The sequence below is a fragment of the Lissotriton vulgaris genome, chromosome 3_1 (assembly GCF_964263255.1).
Source record: "Lissotriton vulgaris chromosome 3_1, aLisVul1.2, whole genome shotgun sequence".
Classification (NCBI taxonomy): domain Eukaryota; kingdom Metazoa; phylum Chordata; class Amphibia; order Caudata; family Salamandridae; genus Lissotriton; species Lissotriton vulgaris.
Genome location: NC_141689.1, coordinates 1,241,566,538 through 1,241,584,951, shown reverse-complemented (window position 1 = coordinate 1,241,584,951; position 18,414 = coordinate 1,241,566,538). Strand labels below are relative to the sequence as shown.

The 18,414-nt window shown below is 44.5% G+C and overlaps 1 protein-coding gene across 2 annotated transcripts in view; it reads left to right on the top strand.

Moving 5' to 3' along the window:
* The window catches only part of LOC147727725 (uncharacterized), a 252,273-nt gene that overhangs the window by 27,608 nt on the left and 206,251 nt on the right, over window positions 1-18,414 (top strand). The window contains exon 2 of one of the 2 annotated variants that reach the window (XM_086961721.1): window positions 17,395-17,521. In XM_086961721.1, coding sequence (XP_086817847.1) covers window positions 17,395-17,521 — 127 coding nt within the window. The remainder of the gene's footprint in view (window positions 1-17,394; window positions 17,522-18,414) is intronic. The other variant, XM_086961722.1, reaches the window with a different exon arrangement.

Sequence of the window (18,414 nt, the reverse complement as noted above, 5' to 3'; positions counted from 1 at the left end):
GCAGAGTTTGACTTGCATAAAACACAATTCTACAACTTCCTCCAACTTCGTCATGCACTCACTCCCCTGATTCACACGCTTGAGACCCTTCCAGAATTCCACCCATTAGAAGGCCGTCTACTAATGGGCAACCTTGGCCTCCACAAGATCAGGCAAATATACCAGACCCTGACAACCCACACACTGACAACACTTGACAAGACGCAGCTGGCGTGGCAGGCTGACATTCCAGGCTTGACAGACGACAACTGGGCTGAAGCTATCGCTAGCCACTGGGGTGCAGCGGTTTCAATACTATAACGCCTGATTCAGTTTAAATACCTGCTTTTCTTGGATGTTCTTGCTCGAATGTGATTGTGTGTATTGGTATGGGTATGCATTTGGTCTGACTGGGAGAGTGAGTGATTTGTGTGCCAATCTTTTAATGTTCTTTTTGTTCTAAGGCTGTTGATATAATATTTCTTGTATGTGTTTTTATGATAACTTCAAACAAAATTATGATAAAGAAATGTATTGTACATTAATTTTCTAGAACTGATATATTTTTCTATGTTAACAAAAATAAATATTTGATATGATTTAGCTGTTCTTTGGGCTTTTCCTGTAGATTTGGGATTTATTCCCCTTTACCATTGGAAACTCTCCTTTCATGTTTTTTTGACCGGGAGGAGGGGAAATTCTTGCACACAGTATGCAGTATTGCATTTGGAACAAGAATGTAAAGGAACTCAGTGATACATGAAGGATGCAATAGTGAGTAATTTTGGGCTGACCTCAAGTTCCATATTTGAAAAACTTCAGAAGACCAAACATTTCACCTATGCATCTTTAGAAATTTAGAGCCATGCGGTTCACAGAACTCCGAAGAGCTGAGCAAAGTAGATGGAAGGAACTACCTCAAAAGGACTATTATGCCCTGTAGTTCATGAAGACCTTTTAGGATACTTTTCTTGTGAAGCTGTGATGGCATTTGGCTAATTTCCACACCCTGGACTGGAAGTAGCTGTCTGTTTTATTGATTGTGCCCAGGGTGAGTCAGTTGGCACAGGATTCACAACTACTCAAACTGGGTGAAGCCAATAATTGCCAGCAGAACTTCCAAAAGTTTCCTTCAAAATTCAACTTCCAGGGCCCTCAAGCCAGAGAACCATTCTATCATTGTTTCTCATCTAAACTTGTTGGCACAAAAACCCTGTCTAACCATACCTTTTGCAACAAAAATACCATCGAAGTTTGACAAGGGGGCCATACTGTGACGACTAGCAAACCAAATGTTGTTTCAGATTTGTTGATCGACATTCATTCTAGAGGCAGAGAAGTGTATGCTTTGGCAAGTCACATATTTGCCTTTTCCCTCAAATTTGAATACAGTCACTTGAACTGTTCGCTCAGCTTCAGACTCTGCTGTTTAACTGTGCATTTGTTTCCTTTAGTAATAAAGGGGCTATTCACAAATATAACTTTACAGTTCGGTAACTTTACCTGTGTAAAGTTACTGTTAGACTTTTCAGTAATTTTACTACTTTTTTCTGTTTACAATTTACGACTGTAAAATTATTCTAAAGCGTAGACTTACATGTCCTCATCTCCTGAAATTGAGGGTGGAGTCAGTAAAAGAAAAAGTCAAATATGACTATAAAGTTACTATTAGTAATGAATCTACAACCATATTTTATGTTCCGCACTTGGTGGAGACCTCTGCAGTTGAGGCAGAGATCTCCTGTAGTATAGTGGAGTGAAATTAAATAATTTTGTATATTTATTATGTGGATTATTTTTAATGTTACTGCATTATTAGCTAAATCTTAAATTAAACATTCAAAATTTAAATATATTCAATTATTTAAAAAAATATTTCTTGTTTAATGTAGCCCATCTAAGGTAACATCTATATATTTTTTATGTATTATAAGTCACTAGACATTATGTATATAATACATTAATTTTGTAAAATAAATAATGTAGTTATTTATAAAATTTAAAAAGGCAATGCACTTATTTTTTTTTTTTATATATAATTATACATTATCTGAACAAAGTTGAACATTTACACCATTATCTACAATTTTTCACAAAATGATACTGGTGCACAAAGTCAAAGCTTTTTTGATGAAAGTGCCCAGTGGTGCTCCAAATCAACTATGGTTAAATACCTAGTATGTCAAATTTCTTGGTTAAAGTGTGACACAAGCGTCATGCTTTGTCCCCATCATATGGACTATGCAAAGTATTCGTATCTTGGTATTGCGCAAAATATTGTGCAGCAACGCACCGGTCCCAGATTGTGGAAATCTGATTGGCTTCAGACGTTTCTAGCAGAGATTATGTGAAAGAGCCTATAACAAGTTTCAGTAGCTCCGCGTGAAGATCAGAGGTAAGAAGGAAACTCTAAACACAAATGTATCAAGTCTTGTGAATTTTCTGGAGAGAGAGCTGATTGTTTTTGTGTTTTTAAAAAAACATTATTTTTTTTACTTTAACCCCTTCGCTGCGGCGGCAATTCCGCCGCAGCACTAGGGAGTAGGGGTGCCACACGGCGCTCTCCTGCTGGTGACGGAACCGCTCCGTCATCAGCCTCGGTAGCGCTGTGCGTATGACTGAGCGGTTCCGTCATGGCCCCGCCCGCTCAAAAGAACGCGCCGCGCAGGCGCGAAATCATCGCCGCGCAGGCGCGGCAAGCGGGCCATGATGGAACCGCTCCGTCATCAGCACAGCACTACCGAGGCTGATGACGGAGCGGTTCCGTCATCAGCGCGGAACGGGTTAATGATGATTGGAATGCACGGTGCACAGACGTCATTGCGGTAAAAGTGAAAGTAAAATGAGCCAATGCTTTAGTTTTACTTTAATTGAATCAGTGCTCGTAGGCATATTTAAGCCCCCAAGCACTGATTCTCAAGTGATGTGTATTGCTGGAAAGGGAAGAATCTCCCCCTTTCAAATGGTACCTCTGCCCAGTGGATCTTCTTGCGAATCGCCACGGGAGAGCGATCCCCCAAGCAGGTATACACCCACTAGACACCAGGGACAGGGGAGCGGCCCCTTGGGCAAGTAGGGACTTATGCTCCTCCAGGGGTCAAGTCATTATTTTAGTCTTTTTGGCAGATGGGACAGAAAGCCCATTAGATACCATGGTTCCTATGACAGTATGGGGGGGCAGCAACAGCGCCTTTCTGCACCCCTTGGATAAGAGATAGGCGTAATTACTCCTGATCCAAATTATCACCCCCCCCAATCGCCCCACTCGGGGGGGGGGGGTCAAAAAGTCCACTGGAAGGCAGGGAATGTTGTTGTTGTTCGTTTTATTTATTTGTTATTATTTAATAGAGGGGTGGGGGCTGCCCGGTATCCCCCCTTGCACCCTCCCATAGGCGCAGACAGGAAGTAAAACTCCAATTGGCCCCTGGGTGGGCAGAAACCCACTGAAAGGCTTGAAATATATATATTTTCATAAAATAATGGGGTGGGTGTTGCCCATCCAAACATCAGGCCCCACTCTTGCCCCTAAAACCTCAGTAATCTTTCTGCTCCCCTGCAGACTAAAGCATCCCATCGCAATGGCAAGAAAGAGAACATTTGATTCTTTTTTGGTGTTGTTTTTACATATGGACGAATAGAGTGTGGCTAACTTTCAATATGTTCCCACTTGCAATGGTGGACCGTTTCTCTTTTTAAGGTTTGGATAGGCTTCTACCTAGAAAAACTTAACAGACCCAGACAATTCATAATACTAGACCGTCCAGAGTGATGGACTCCTTCCAACCCCAGTCATTTTTGAAAACTAGACAACAAGGGGATTCCAGAGTGGTGTGCCTTGTGACAATGCCACAAGGCTTTCCAACCCTCAATACCCTGCAAACCTCAAACATTGCTTGAAATCACACATTTTCCTTACATTTCTGTGATGGAAACTTCTGAATTCCACAAAATTCCTAGCAATGCCCTACTTTTGCCTCTAAAAGCATTGCACCACTTAATCTGGTTTGGCCTAGTGCCCATGACAGGGACTGATCAAAACGAGTTCAATGGGAGTCCCCTGTCAAAAAAAGATGCCTTTCTTCCGGCAGGCTACGTAAAACTAGAAATGGGTTGTTGATGAAAAGTGCCCAAAGACCCACCATGTCAATATTTTTTTGATTGTCCTTTCTACATGTTTCATCCAGTTCCCTCCAATCCAAATTAACTTGGTGGAAGTTAAGAAATTGGTATGGCCATTCTTTGCCCTGGTCTTTACCTCTTCTTGTAAAATTTTAGGAAGTCATGTTAGCAGTATTTTATCATGTTCAGCAAAATATTTGTTTGTTCGAATACATTCACCAAGTTAGCTATTCTGGAGACCTGACAAGCTTCCTTCCAATGCTTGTATTGTGTGATATATTGATGGGTGGTGCTTTGTAAAGGGGATTGATTTATATGATGGTTTGCTCATTCATAAATTAATTTATTTTGAAGTAAAGGAAACCTGTCTGTTCACACTGGCGAAGCACTGAACAACGATTAGAGTAATCTCAGTTGAGTGAAAAGAGCGCAATAAACAAAGCTGTAATTTGGACTGGGAGCTTGTTCCACGTTGTAAAATCAGTGCGAACAGCACAGCACATCGTGCCAGTGGGTGCTGCTTCTTTATGCTGCCCGAGTAGCTTTCGCAACACGAGCAGCAGCCCTGACCACTCAAAATGAGAAATCTCCCTGGGATGTTGTCTAGTGCTCGATTTTCTTGCTCGCCAACTTAACGTTGGTGAACCCTGCACGAGAGAAAACACTACCCTATGGTGGTTGGTAGAGTTTTCACCAAACTCCACACGCCAATTGTAGCGTGTAAAGGACAAAACTCCGCCAGAGGGGCTGAGTTTACCGCCCACCCTTACTAATGAGTACATCAAGTCATCCTCAGTGTAACGCGCCCCACAATAGACAGCCAATTTAATGATTCAGGTGTAATTATAATTTTGTGGTCTGATTCCACTGATAGACCTCTTGGCTAAGTACATTACTGCTCTCAGCAGAAGGATGCCTTATTTGTGGAGTTTGGTCAGTAGTGTATTACCACCATTCTCATGGGATGGCACTGGTGATCAGATTGCTGTACGAAAGGCAAAGATACGAGTTCATACAAAAATTAGAGATTTTAACTTTAGCTATGTAAGCTTCTATTTCAATTGGAGTCCACACGTACAGCTAAGAATCAAACAGAAACCCCAGGACTTTACTAGAATCAGAAGGTGTTCTTTCTGGACAGAACAGACAGCCACGATTACGTTAGCATCGTGACTTGATGTGAGGAGAAGAAAGGTAACTCTGTCTTAATAGGTTTGAATTTCATTAAGATTTGTGCCCACCAGGCCCCTGGTTTCGACAGGCAACTCTATTTTATTACATTGGCTTGAGAAGATACTCTAATAAAACACAAAGGAGCCCAATAGGATGCATTAAGGACAGTGTGTGAGACACAATGTAACTCTCTCCAGGAACTTCCCCAGGGGTGTGGAATTTAATAAAATATCTACTTGTCCCCGGGGCAGGTTGCTTCAAAAATCTACTTGTCCTGTAACAAAATCCACTTGTCCCTTTCGTGCCATGTAATGCTGTGACAAATTATGGCAGCAATCTCATGATATAAGAGTTCCGAAATAGCCTCTCTGATTATGCCAAGGCTCCTTCCATAGTAGAGTTTGAATACTAACAATTCCCTTATGTTGTCACGTTTCAGCAGATCTAAATACTTGCGCTGAAGTTGATGGTAAGCAACAGTTCCAGTGTCGGGTGCCCTTTTGAGTCTGTGCACACCTACTAACTTGCATGTTTTAGGGGTTTTCACAAACTCTTCTCTAATCTTTTCCAATACTGAGAAAGGTTGGAAATTTACTCCTGACAATGGGACAAAAGTGGTTGGAGGGAAAGTGAACTTGCAAACACTCAGATTTTCTCATGAGCAAATCTACACCTGCAGATTTGCTCATGCTAAAATGCTGTTAACAAATATTTTCTAGGAGTACTATTTCTTGGCCTACTTCTATACAGTCTTGTGAATTCATGAAAATTGTATATCTGTACTTAATGCAGGGACATGAGTGCACTTTTGAGACTTTATTTAATAATTGGGCCCCTAATTAGGTCTGGCGTTAACAATGACCTTTTGTGTTTATTCAGTGTTAGGAACTGCTGTGGCAATATGTGCTTTTTGAGACCAAAACTATTTTTGCTTTTGCCAAGGTTTGTTATAATGAGGGCCCGGCAGCTCCCACACCAATAAGGTTTTACAAAAGCCATGCCAAAACAAGTCACGCATTGATAAAACCAAAAGGCTGACCAACAATTCAGAACTTTTGACTTTGCCAATGCTTGTTTATTTTATGTTTCCCATAATCTTATTAAAACTGGGTACACTGATTTATCATTATGAATATTTTTGGGAAATATTAGCATACATCAACACATTTTATTAAAGATGCTGCAAAAAAAGGTACCTAAAATGTTACAGTAGTTTAAACGAAAAGTTTTTGCAATTTCTTGTGAACATTTTATTTTGAAAGCAAAGAATCATCAATCTTGCTTTCAAGCTTCTGGATCTTTTTGCATCTAATCCGAGAGCATTTTGGGAGCAGTATACATAGCCTCACATTGCTAAACATTGAAAATGTGTGTACACAGTTTTATACTGGAACCACGGTCAGTAGTGCATTCAGAGCTTACAACATTTACTTACAGCGCTCACCCTAATAAAAAAAGGTTTGTTATTAATGAACCATAGATACAAGTTTGAACAGCATTAACACATGGACACAAATATTACATTAATTGCAGGCAATGCCTTTCCCTGATCCATAATGTGGTAATGTAAACTGGCAGTCAAACTGTTTATGATGTAGGGGGTTGGGCCTACTTGTCCTAAGGACAAAATACACATGAAATCTTGTTGCCCTTGACCCCAATCAATATGTCCCGGGCTATAGGAATTCCACATCCCTGCTTCCCACTAGTGCCAATACACATTAATAGTATTCATGGGAGAGCCCCTTGAGATACAGAATCCAATCTCACAATAAAAGCCAGTAGCAGGAGCAAGTAAACATGTCTTCCATAGGCTACCCTGAAGTATGTCATCACCACCTGCACAACAACTGTACAGTGTTTTGAAAGAACACCAGTTTGATAAATTCTAAGAAGATTAAAGATTTCAGAGTTGAATTGTAGTTGGTAGGAGATCACTTTCTTGATTAATCTCCCAATTAAAATGAGACTGGTTGTTGGGTGAAAGTTTTCTAGGACATAGTTGTCTAGAGGTTTCTTTCAACATTGGTGAAATTAGACACGTTTTTGTGTATGTTAGAAATGCACATTGCTTTGGAAATAGCCTCTGGCTCAACATCTAAGATTATAGCTGTCCACCCAAGCTCCCACATTTTATTTGTGATATGACTATTGGAAAACTAAACATGACTCCAGGATCTAGAAAGTGGTAATTTATCAACTCAATTCATGCACCAGAACAGAAAGGTTAGGAAACCTTTTGTATATGTTAAAAGCTCACAAAAGCTGTTGTGAATGAATGCAGTGCATTAGCCACACTCAAGTGACTATTTACATTCAACTTAGTATTTTCAAATATTTGTTCAAAAATAACAAACTTTAGCTCAGATGTACATATACAAATGCAACACATTGAGTGTCCCCCAGTATATATGTGCACTGCTTTAAAAATGTGTTTCTGATAAATACATCCACCTACAGATTCCTCAACTTTTGAATCTCCCAGGTTCCAATCTGGACCTGTAAACGTCTGACATAGTTCTCCAGCGTGTATCGGGGGCACTGGCTTTGATCTGACACCGGAAACTGAGTTGTGGTGAACATATAGTGGTAAACATTACAAAGGTTCTGTTTTTTCTGCTCCTTTTGATGCAGATCCGGAGCTCCTCTCCTCAACTCTGAGGTTAATACATTTTGCTGTCCATATTGTTTTGGTGCAGTGGACATGTCTCCATCTAAGAAGTCATGGATTAAGTGATATGTCCATCACTGATCCACACATAGACTGTTTATGGTATCCTGATAGAAAGTTCTAGCCACAGATTCCTTACCTTTGAATTTCCCCAGGTGTCAGACTGGATCAGGAAGATTTTTTGTCCGCAGTACCCCTGTGCACTGGTAGGTGGAGTCAATCTACTCCGCGCAGCGGCATCTGCTCCGGAGGTGACGTCTGCGTCACCTATATAGGCGCCACCTCGGAGGCAGACGTCTTTTCTTTCTGCACCAGCCAGAGCTGATCTGAGAGAAGAACTACCCCTCTGTCAGTTTTTGACAGAATTTTTGCAACATTTTGTTGAGGTTTTTTCCTCCTGGTGTGTTCAGGAGGTTTTAAACCCTGTGGTGCCTGTCACCACGCCACATCTGTGATTGACCGAAACCTTGTTTATGGTGTCTGGAGCCCAACCACGATTCCAAGTCATGCACCTACTGCAGGGCCATAGAGCCGAAAGCTTTTACAGAATGGTTCCTGAAGTTGCTAGCGGCCCAGCATGCGACTCCTCTGAATTCACAGTCCTGCTCAAGAGGAAGGTCTCAGCACCGTTCCAGGAGGCCAAAGTCCTCTCTGTCCTACTCTAAATTGTCAGGACGTTCAGTTAAGCGGAACATAAAACACAAGAAGTCTCAGCACGCTTAGACTTCTTCTCGTCCTACGACCAACATGACAAAGGAACATCAGCATTTGAAGTCTGATCCCTTGGAACCTGCGCCCGGACCAACTCTGCGCCTCCCCAGTTTTACGGGAGCCGGAGTGACCCACCACTCAAATTAAAGAGTTTAATGAGGCCATGCCCCTAATTTTTGAGTGGCCTGACTCCTCTTGCGCGCCTTAGGACCCTGCGGGGTCAGAGGGGTTCCCATCTGGTTTTGCGCCTGCAGCGCGGGCCCTGGCTCTGATGAGCCCCCATAGATCCGGACCAGAGCCGGTCGTGCCACCCTGACCTTCCTTTGTCCCGGTGCCCACTTGCAGCGGCAGCCCCATTGTGATCCCCAAATCTGATATGGAGCCACATCGCCGGACGCTGATTCTGGCACTGACAGGACTCCTGTGTCCTAGGTCGGAGCCTCAGCCCTATTCCAAAGGGCTAGACCTCATGGAGTAATGCGAAGGGGACGCTGCACACCTTAGAATACCAGCATTATGATAAGAATATGGCCCGGTGTGAGGATCTGGGTGATTCCAGCAGACTGGATACGTCTCTAGATAACGGAATGGTTTCTCCCCCTACCGTGGCTGTGGAGGAGGGAGCTACATGCGCAATGGTGGTGCGAAGGGCGACTGATGTCCTTGACCTTCAGCTTCCCTCCGTGGCAGTTAAGACCAACATCTTGAAGGAGGTGCTGCAACCGGGATTGTCTTCCTCTAAACCCCTACTCCAGTTCAACAAAGCCCTCCCTGACGTCCTTCTGGGGGCCTGGTCCAAACCCAGCACAGGGGCTCCTGTGAATAGGACAATTACTCCACCGTCACTTCCCCACGCTAGGGGACCCACATTTCCTCACCCAACGCCGGATATCTTTTTGGTCCAAGCCTTCATTTTCCATGGCACATTCACTGCTGCTCCCTCTAACAAGGTATCCAAGAGACTGGACAGCCTAGGAAAGAAAATGTTTTCTTCTATCACCTTTTGCATTATGGTCAGTGAACACTGCTTGCTTATTGGGGTGCTATTCCCACACACTGTGGGAAATGGTTGCGCAAGTATTACCAGCGGTCCTAGCGGAGGCTCGGGTCATTCCATCCCAAGCAATTGAAGACGGGAGAGATGCAGCAAAGTTCACTATACTCTGTGGCTTGGACACGACCGACTCACTGGGCAGAGCGGTTTAGTCAACGGTGGCATTCAGTTCCCATTCCTTGTTGAGAACGTCTGGCTTTTCGGGAGATGTCCAGGCTTCCTTTATGGACATGCCCTTCAATGACACCCGTCTCGGTGCTGGAATGTTTTAAGGACTCGCGGGCTATCGCCAAACCCTTGGGCTTCTCAACTACTCCAACTGTGCCAACCCTATCTCCACCGTCCCACACAAACTTCCCAGCCTCTGCTTGGCCAAGAGCAAAGTTCTTACTGACCTCATGGGTCGGTAGCCAGTGCTCTGGTCCAGCCACCTCCAGCCTCCCCCACACCCGCAGTATCCAAACCTTCCTAATCTTGCCCTTTTAGATCAGGGGTACCCAGTTGGTGGCAGGATCCGCCATCACCTTCACTGTCACCTCCACCACTGGCAATCCATAACAAAGGACAGGTGGGTTCTGCAGATTGTCCGAACGGCTACTCCTTCCCCTAGGAGATCACCCCCTTTCAGATCACCCCTTTCTCCATGCCTCCATCTTAGGACCGGCTGACGGAGGAGCATCTGTCACTGCCCTGCGTGGAAGTCCTGGCTCTCTTGGTCAAGGGAGCCGTAGAGAGGGTTCCGGTGCCAGAAGTAGGCCGTAGTTGCTATTCCCGCTGCTTTCTGGTCTGCAAGACGGACAAAGGTCTTCATCCTATCCTAGATCTCTGAACCCTCAACTGCTTCCTCAAAAAGGAGATGTTCAAAATGCATTAATTGGCTCAGGTTTTGTGTGCCATGGACCCAGAAGAGTAGATGGTGGCATCGGACTTGCAGGGCACTTATTTTCACATCCCCGTCCTGCCTGCCAATGGTTTACGGTAGGCCATGAGAGTTCAGTTCGCTGTGCTCCCTTTTGGCCTTACCCACACCCCTTGGGTGCTAACCAAGGTTTTGGGCATGGGTCGGAGCTCATCTGCGCTGGTCATTGATGACAGTCTTCCCTTATCTCGATGACTGGTGATCTCGCCCCAGGCTGTCATCTCCCACCTCCACACTACGGTGAACCTCCTGCATTCGTAGGGGTTCACTATCAATGTGTCAAAATCATACCTGACTCCCTCTCAGATGCTCCCTTTCATCTGAGCTGTTCTTAACACAGTGCAGTTTTGGGCTTATCCTCCCATGCGGCAAGTTCAGGATATTCAAGCTATTATACTGATGTGTCAGCCTCTATCCCCGGTTTTAGTTAGACTGACTGAGGCTGCTGGTCCTCATGGCCTCCTGCATCCTGCTGTTGACGCATGCCAGAAGACCTATGCGGTCTCTGCAGTGGCACCTGAAGTTCCAAAGAGCGCAGCATTAGAGGAATCTCTCCGACATGGTCCAGATCTCTGAGGGAACTGCAAAGGACATGCAGTGTTGGCTAATGAACTGCGATTGGGTCAAAGGCAGACCCTTCTCGCTTCACCAAGCAGATCTCATGGTAATGAAAGATGCGTCACTTCTGTGATTGGGTGGCCATATGGGGAGGTGTAGATCAAAGGACTCTGGTCTCAAGCAGAAATTCGGACTCCACATCAATATGCTAAAGCTCCGTGCGATCCGACTGGCATTGAAAGCCTTTCTACCCTCCATCAAGGGAAGGCTGCTGCATGTGTTTAAGGACAACACCACTACCATGTAGTAGTGCAAGAAACAGGGCGGGGTGGGGTCGGGCACCCTCTGTCAAAAGGCCCTGCATTTTTGGGCCTGGCTGGAAAAGCAGGGCATATCCCTGTTGGTTTAACACCTTTCAGGTTCACTGAACGCTAGAGCAGACAAACTCAGCCTTGGATGCCTTGCGGATGATGAATGGAGTCTCTTCCCGGCTGGGGCAAATGCTCTCTCCAGCTGTGAAGAGAGCCTTGGTTACATCTGTTCGCTTCTGCAGATAATGTACAATGTCAACAGTTTTGCGTGCTGAAGTTTCCAAGGCGGCTCTTGCTCAGAGATTCTTTTCGCCTAGAGTGGAGCTCAGGCCTCCTGTATGCCTTTTTGCCCATACCGCTCCTGTCCAGAGTTCTTAAGAAGATCAGGAACAACTGGGCCAAAGTCATCCTTGTGGCTCCGGACTGGCACAGAGAGTCTGGTATCCCGAGCTTCTGCACATGAGTGGCAATCCTCCGATCAGGCTGTCCCTTCGGGAGGATCTTCTGTCACAGGAGATGGGGAGGGTCCTCCACCCAAACCTGTCAACTCCATCTTCTTGCATCAAGATTGAGCGGCGGCAGTTGATAGCTTTCGACCTTGCTCCCAAAGTCTGCAATGTTATTCTGGCAGCCAGGTGTCCTTTCACGAAGACTGTATATACCTGCATTTGGAAGCGATTTGTACAGAAAAGCCCATTGACCCACTGTCTGCCTCCCTTTCTGATATTCTGCTTTTTATTCTTACACTTGCCCTCCAGGGCTCTGCTTTGGGCACCCTGAAGGGTTACCTTTCTGCTCTGTCTGCTTTCTTGCGGCTGCCTGACAGCCCGCTTTATTTAAGTCCGCAATGGTGAATACATTTTTGAAGGGCCTTGTAAATAGGTTTTCCCCATCTGCCTCAGTGGATCCATAATTTGGAACCTCACATTCTTTGTGTGCTCCTTCCGAGCCTCTTTACAATTGTCCCCTCTGGCTGCTCATGAATAAAACAGCCTTCCTCGTGGCAATTACATCTGACCGGAGATTGAGCGTGCTTCAAGCTTTATCTTCCAAGCCTCCGATCTTACCCGTTTATCCGGACAAACTGGTTCTTCGTACTAGGGTCTCTTTCCTGTGGAAAGTGGTAACACCTTTTCATGTGGGCAAATCTGTCACCGTGCCAACCTTGTATGCTCCTCTGCTTCCCTCTATGGAAGAGGAGTGACTCCACTGCCTGGGCCCCAAAAGAGCAATTTTGGGCTTTCTGGACAGCACACAAGATTTCCGGGTGAACAGCCACCTTTTTGTGGGATATGCTGGGGAGATGAAGGTTCGAATGGTGCAGAAACGGATAATCCTCAATGGGTCATTTTCTGCATTAGGATCGGCAACGCATTGGCAAAGAAGCAGTCTCCTGAAGGCTTTAAGGCGCATTCCACCAGAGCTAAAACTTTGACCACTGCATTGGCACTTGGAGTCCCAGTCCTGGACATCTGCCAGGCAGCAGCGTGGGCTTCTTTGCACACCTTTACCAAGCATTACTGCTTGGATGGGCAGGTCCACAGGGATGGGCATTTCACCCGTTCGGTCCTGCTGGACTTCCTAGTTTAAACTTGCCCGCAGACGTACCACAGAAGATGGTATTGCTTGGGTATTTATTCAAAGGTAAGGAATCTGCAGCTAGAAGTCTCTATCAGATGAACAAGTTACTTACCTTTGGTAGCGCCTTATCTGGTAGAGACAATATCTAGCCACAGATTTCTTACAAACCCACCCATCCTGTCTGCTCTGCAGGAAGATTTCTAGGATCAGGATAATCCCTTTCAGGGCCCTAGTTTGGACACACCATTGTCAGTGCTCTCTTTTTCAGAACTGCAGCTTGTGAAGTTGTCTCCTCAGGCTTCCCCGGCGCCACCTTCCTCTGCACGGGCACCTCTGCCTCCTCCAGTACCGAAGTAGATACTAACACCGGCATACCCAGAGTTACTGTCAACAGATGGCACTCTATCCTTTTTTTTCCTCTAAGCCATTTTTGTTTTTGAATTTTTTTATTTTTATTAAATGCAATAGAAAAGTACATTTCCAGTATAAAATCATACATTTTTGGTACATGTAGTTCAATAGCATGCATCGCACCCCATCTTTTTGTATAATTTCTCGTGTTGTTGATACACCCCTCTTTATAATTCTCCTTCCGAACCCCCGTCCTCTCTATCTTGTGGTGGCTCGCATATGTCTCCCCTAAATTTGTTCCAGGCCCCCCAAATTTTACTCCCCTTCCGGGGACACCCACGATTAACGAATACTGTTCTTTCGGCTATCATGGCAGCCTCCATGTCTCTGCACCACGAGTCGAGTGTAGGTACACCCGCCGCCCCCCCCCCCCCCCTCCATTTTTATGCAATGGTACGCGTTGCGACCATAATCCCTAGTGTGGCCCTGTCCTGTGCCTGGTGGGTCAAGTCATTGGGCTCCCACACATTTGATAGACATTTTCAGGGGTCTGGTGTCCGTGATAATTCCTCAGTCTGAGCTATTGTCCTCATTACCTTTGCCCAGTATTCCATAATTTTGGGACATTGCCATATGGTGTGGAAAAACTCTAAACCATTTTTGAAAAATTCAGGAGAGCGGCAGTCCTCTTGTGCATCTGCTGGCTCCATTGGACCTTTTGGTATTCCTTCGGGTGCCCTGCCCACTACATTACATGTGTTTTAGCTAGTACCAAACGAGCCAGGAAGAGATCAGCCATCTGCTGGGGCTCGCTCCGACACCAATGACAGTGCAGACTCCAACACTGACTTTGGCTCCATTTACAGTGCCACCACCTAACAATTTTCAGGAAGGAAGAGCCACAGCAAGAATCCTGGAACTTCAGTCAGCCTCTTAAGATTTTTGCCCCTTTTGAAGCCCCAAGACCTTTGGCAGAGGATTTGAATACAGACCTGGCCAATATACACAGTCCGGCCACAAACTTCAAAATCCTGTGGTCTGTCAGTACAGAGGTAAAGGCAAGGAACGTGGCTGACAGTTCCAACCTCTTCCTCTTCATGCCACCAGAGGAGTCTCAGTAGTTCTGTGAAGGAGCACACAATGCCAAGTGGGAGAACATGTATCCTCTTTTCTGTGTGCCTGGAATGCAATTACTTTGGAGCAAGGAGACCCTCGGATTGTCTCCCACCATCATCCCAATTACTCCTTTTCTCCAAGAGACCATCTTCAGATACTGCATCTGGAGGTAGCAGTGCCACAGCAGGGAATTGGGCGGGGTGGTACTCTCTGTACTTCCTGGTTCTCTATCCAATCCTGAACTAGCACTTATGCAAGGAGAAGTCTAGAATACTGTCTCTTATTCAGGTTTTGCTAGCGGTGGATATGGAGATTTGGATGGTGTCCCTCGACCTTCAGGGCACATATTTTCATATACCCCTCCTAAGATCACACAGGAACTACCTGCTCTTTTGTAGAGGATCCTACTCATTGCCAATCTGCCGTCTTCCCTTTGGACTGACTACTTCAATGCATCCATCCTGTTCAATTTGGGGTTTTCAGTCCGTGTATCTATATTTCACCGGGAGCCCTCCTACCATCTCCTGTTCATAGCGGCAGTACTAGATATGGCAATGCTCTGTGCTTCTCGTCACAAAAGATGTAGGTAATTCAGGATATGCTTCCGATATTTTGGCAGGGATATCGGGCTCCAGTCCCGACTGTCTTCTCGATCTGTCAGCTTCTTGCATTTTCCTGGTCACAGACCCCCAAAAGCACATGAGGGCCCTCCATTGGTGCCTCCACAAGCAGTGCGTTTCCAACATCCGGAAGATCTATTTGATTCCATTGTGATCTCCAAAGATGTCACATTGTGTTTATGCTGGTGGAGATCGGAGGAGAAACTGTCTTGAGGGAAGTGCTTCTGTCCCCCCCCACCGACTATGCCACAATGGTGATAAATGCGTCCACCTTTGGGTAAGGCATGCCTCTGATGTCTGGAAATAGGAAGTCTCTGGTCACCAGAAGAGCAAAACTTACGCTTCAGTCTAATAGAACTCCGTGCAATCAGGCTTGCATTAACAGGCTTCCTCCTGTCCCTTGATGGTTGACCCATCCAGTTCATGTTTGTAGACCATGATGTAGTACATGAACAAACAGGAAGGCGTGAGGTTTCCCCTTCTGTGGACTTAGATGTACCAAAACAGGCTCTGGCTCATAGGCAACCATTGGGTGAGTTCACTCGATGTCAGAGCTGACAGTCTCAGTCTGCATCATCTTGCCAACCACAAGTTGCATCTCCATTCAGATGTGGTTCAGAACAACTTCACCCTGTGGGGCACACCCATTACCGAACATTCTGTGCCCTTGAATATTCTTGCAAGGAGCTTTGGGAGACTTGTTTGAAGTGAAGTAAACGTTTTGTCTATACTTTGTGTGTCTCCCCCCATCCTCCTTACCCTTGATTCCTCCGGTTCTGAGGAAGATTCTGCAGGACCAGACAAAGTAATTCTTATCGCCCAAGGCTGGCTGAGAAGGATGCGATATGCCGACCTAGTACACACCTCCATCTCCCGCTCAGAGTGGACCTTTCAGCTTTCAGCAAAGGTGGCTGATGTGATCCTGTCAGCCCATCACCCCTTGATTAAGTTTGGCTATTCCGAGGGATGTAATAAGTTTGTAAGTGATTGTGAAGGCAGACACACATTGACACCTTGAAAGTGACTTCGATTAACCTCCCCCAATTTGTTAATCTTTGCTCACTAAGGTTTCACAATTGGAATAGTTGCGGTAAATTGCAGACCTATCAGCTTTTTTTATATCTCCCAGACCAACCTTCTGTATTCAAGTTACCTGGCCTTGACTCAGACCATTAAATCTATTGTAAGATTTTAGCCAATAGCTATGATAGGGGTTACACATTGAAAGATAATAAGTATTAGAGTCGGAACTACAACGGTACCTTTCCAAGTTAAAGATATTCAGTCTGTGTTGAAAGATGCAATTGAAGCAATTATTCTAGGTAACAGCCCACCAATGGATACATTATTTCTAAGTTAATGCTCACGTCATCATGACTTGGGGAAACAGAAGAATTGGTAGACATAATTCGGTTGATAATAGTGTCCAGGTAAACTAACCTGCTGTCTTCAAGCGCATAAGACCGATTCTTTGAAAAAAATAATTCCTTGCTGTTGGTAGAGGCCAGAAATTTAAGAAACCCAAATGGGTAGAACAATTAGGAAGGAGATTTGCTGCTTGTCGTAGAAGGGCATATGCATGACCTATCTGCTCATGTTGAGAATGCACAATCTGTGATTTCTGGTGAATTCTGTTGCGAAGTTACATTTTAGAAATTCAGGAACAATTAAGTGCTATGAAGTAGAGTAGACCATTGCGCAGTTCAAGATTACGAAAAGGAAAAAGTGAAAAAACCTTGGATTCTTTGTGCCTTTCCATTTAAAAATAAACTGAAGAGATGCATTACTGGAAACTTCCTTTTGCAGTATGTTATATTTGTCACTTTGAGTTTGAATTGACAAATATATATATATATATTTTTGGGGTGTGTCTTAGTCCTGAACTTACAAGAGTCAGATCTAGTGATAGGGGAAAAAAAGTTTGTGATGGAACACCGGAAATAGTAAAGAGGGTTGTGCATGTCTTCTTACCGTCCCAGTCACCCTGGCTGCATCATCACTATAGATCTGTTTAAATGTAGATATCTTTCAAATGTATTTTCTCTTGCCCCAATTGTAATTGTGTAAATAAGTCAACAGAGTAAAGCTTGTATGATCTGGTTGCAGATGAAATATGGGGAAAGGTAGGGCAAACTGCAAAGGTGTTGAAAGATTTGTTAGTCTGGTGTAATATATCTTCATGAAACATCACATTTGAATACAATTCACTTCTGAAATATTTGCTTTTCAAGCCACAGGTAACGTTCCAGGATGTGGCTGCCTGCTTCTCCGAAGAAGAGTGGAAGCTGTTGCACGAGTGGCAGAAGGAGCTTTACAAGAATGTGATGAAAGACCTTCACCAGGCTTTAGTTTCCCTAGGTAACGTAGCACTTTGGGTCCATGAGGTCTTTGCAATCTACAAAAGCGCCATGATTTTCTGAACATTGTTTGATTATGAGTTATGCTGCTTAGCTTGGTGTTAATAAGCGCATACATTTTGTACTATTCAATCCAGATAGGCGAACCTGGTGTCTGGAATAATGCTTAATCATTGGCACAGGAATCCGCAAACAAGCATCATGTTTTTTTAATATAAACCAGTCTGTGACTTCATGCTTTCAAATGGGCTTCAGTGGCATTCTTTTTATAAATTTTGCCTTGATTTGAAATTCCACGCAGTTTGATATAATTCTCACAGTATACACCAAGGAAACTGTCTTTGAATCTAGATCTTCTCTTTGCTATATTAAATGTCTCGCTGTTTAAAGTGAGCAGTTGTTTGTACACTAGACAGCCTTCTTACACCAGTTGTATCAGTTGCAATCCTCGCTTGCTCTAAAATGTATAGCAATGTGTAATTTTGTGGACCCAAACTTGGAATAAGTCAGTTGCAACTTGAATTCTACTTGTATACCTGAGGGTACATGAGGATGACCATTCTAGGTACAGAAATATTTTTTATAACAACTTTTTATTAGGCACACTGCAAAACAAAGGTAAGTAAGTACATCAGAGTAGTCATGCATAAAAATAGCAAGTGTACCGCACCCAATGTAGTCCAACCCCATATAGCTTCACTCCCGAACTTAAAATATGCTCCCACCCGATCTAAATCAAATGTAGTATAGTTGGTAAATTCGGCCTCCGAGGACATTACTATGGGGCGGCACATGGACTCCCCCTGTGAACGTTCCATTTGCCCGAGATCCTTTCCCACTTTTTGGGGCAGCCCCTGGTTTCATAATCCACCCTCTACGCCACCATACTCCAGT